Source organism: Lucilia cuprina, chromosome 4, assembly GCF_022045245.1.
Source record: "Lucilia cuprina isolate Lc7/37 chromosome 4, ASM2204524v1, whole genome shotgun sequence".
Classification (NCBI taxonomy): Eukaryota; Metazoa; Arthropoda; class Insecta; order Diptera; family Calliphoridae; genus Lucilia; species Lucilia cuprina.
The window spans coordinates 43843653-43846119 of record NC_060952.1 but is presented as its reverse complement, the minus strand read 5'-3'; the positions used below and the strand labels follow the sequence as shown (position 1 = coordinate 43846119).

Below are 2467 nucleotides of genomic sequence, written 5' to 3'. Positions count from 1 at the left end.
ATGATTTGCTCTTAACAGTAGGCTGAAAAATACATAAATTAACTTTTAAATCATCCGCACGCTTAGTTCAATATATAAAGTTTTATATATATTTGAATTAAAAAAGTTCCTACCTACAAAAGTGTCTGTCCGTTCGCTATTTAACTATAAATTAGTGATTGTATTATATATGTTTAAAAATTTTATATGTATAAACAATAAAGCTGCATCGGTATTTAAAATATAAGGAATTTTTAATGCGTTTTAGCTAATTATATATACCAAAATAGTTTAAAACAAAAGCAGGGGATTTAAGGTTCATTAGTTCAAGAAATATTTTACAGTTGAAGAAAATTATGGTAAGTGAGATTTAGTTTGGTGACTGCAAATAATGTTACCGGAGCATTTTAAACCTTCCACTTTTTTGAGTGTAGATCAGGTGTTGGGGGATTGTAATTTTTTTATTACACCTATAATTTATATGTATAGATGTTAGTGTCACATACATTAATACATATTTCAGAAAATTAACTATGTTTTCATATCATAAACATTGTTAATGGAAACTTCATAATTTAACCTGTTAATGCAGTTTTGTTAAAAAATGCTGGAATCTGTGGAATTTTTAGTTTTTGATAATTCAATTAAAGTCATATAGTTATAATAACATTTAGTGCATTTTAAATAAAATCGATAAAAAAATGTAATTTTGTTTGATAAAGATGTTAAAACTTGTGTATTTTATGCTAATAAATTAATGATTTGATTAATGTATTTTTCCAAAATATTTCCAATCTTGGTGTAAACTGAAGTATTATAGTTTGATGTAAATATATAAATAGTGGGTCGTTTTACAGTAAAGATATCATTTTAAGTTTGTTTTTCTTCGAGTGGAGTTCAAGGAATTGATAGTAAAACAAAAAATGCGTGGATTAATTGTAAGTTCTATTTTTTGAAAAATTATAAATCAAATACACATTAAGTTAGTTTATTGAATGCTTAAATAATAAAAAAATATAAAAAAACTGTTTAGTGCGAAAACTATACTGGTATACACAGAATCAGAGTCAAACATATTAAACATTAATTCTTAACAAATAATTATTGCATTAGTTTTTAATACTTTAATAGTTACTCCGTTTTTATAAATCACACAATATTTTTTCTTTTAGATCTTATGCTTGGTAGCCCTAACATGCGCCGATAAATTGGGCTACAACTATCAACCTGTCGAACATTCAGATGATGGACTCTCATTTACACCAGGTCTTTCTCAAGATGCTTCCAACTTGCTTGCACAGACCCTTGAGACTCCTGCTCCACAACCGGCTCAACTAATATCCGAATTCAAAAAAGAGTTTTATTCATATGCCGCTCCCGAAGATGCTTTCGATGAAAACGAGGCGGCGAATAAAATTGCTGGTGCTTTGAAAAAGAATTTACGCGTAGTTTTCATTAAGTCACCAGAAAACAAAGGATTTGAAGAAGCTGCTCTTAACTTGGCTAAACATGCTGCTCAGGAACGTACCGCTATTTATGTGCTTTCTAAGCAGTCTGATATCGGTGACTTGGCCAATAAATTGCAAAATCTTAAATCTCAATCGCAAAGTAAACCTGAAGTACATTTTGTTAAGTATCGTACTCCTGAAGATGCTGCTAATGCTCAAAAAGCCATACAGGAGCAATACAACACCTTGCCCGGAACGTCACAAACTGTAAATGGTGGTGATGCATCTGTTTTGAATTTTGCCTCCAGAGCCCCAGTATCTGCTGGTCATATACCAGCTGGTCCTGGACATCAGTATTTGCCAGCTAATCCTATACCAATTGCTGATTATTTACCACCTTCTTTGCGTCGTTTCCGCTTCCGTTTGTAATTGCTATTAATACGTTTCATTCCTTTAAATTGTTCTATGTAGTAGTTTGTTAGTAAGTTAGATATATTTTCCGTTGTTAACTAGTTTTTACTTAAATACATTTTTTTTCGATTTTATTAACATTAAAAACAAAATCTTCTTATTTTTTGTGCGATGTTGCGTTGTGCTTTATTTATTTTTGTGCTTTGAACACATTTAACCAATTAATCCCGACAAAAAGTTTTGACCTCAATCAAATGTGAGAAACATTTCGCATGTTCTGCCAAAAAATCACAACAAATTGAAATTCATTTGGATTTCATGCTGTGTGTTTCACTTTTTGGTATTCGTTCTGTTGGTCTGGAAATATTTTTGTAGTTTTTGTTATTTTTGTCGTTCGAAAAACTAAAAAGTCAATTAACATTAGCATCTAACAGACATACATATGTATGGTATGTGTGTGCATGTATTTATTCCAAAATTTTACTTGTACAAAAGTATGTGTGTATTAAGGATTTAAAAAATGTGCGTGTGTTGTTTTTAAATACCCAGTTATTTTGGGGTTGTTGTCATAAGATAGATTACCGAATAATTTTAAGATATCCCGTTCTAAAAATGTGCATTGTTCAGAA

General features: G+C 30.2%; 1 protein-coding gene across 1 annotated transcript; it reads left to right on the top strand.

Moving 5' to 3' along the window:
• Positions 1–880: 880 nt before the first annotated feature.
• On the top strand, positions 881–1978 carry LOC111674583. Its single transcript, XM_023435227.2, has 2 exons — positions 881–917; positions 1152–1978. The coding sequence occupies exons 1-2, from the start codon at positions 903–905 to the stop codon at positions 1854–1856; spliced, it is 720 nt and encodes a 239-aa protein (XP_023290995.2). The 5' UTR covers positions 881–902; the 3' UTR covers positions 1857–1978.
• The last annotated feature ends 489 nt before the right edge of the window (positions 1979–2467 follow it).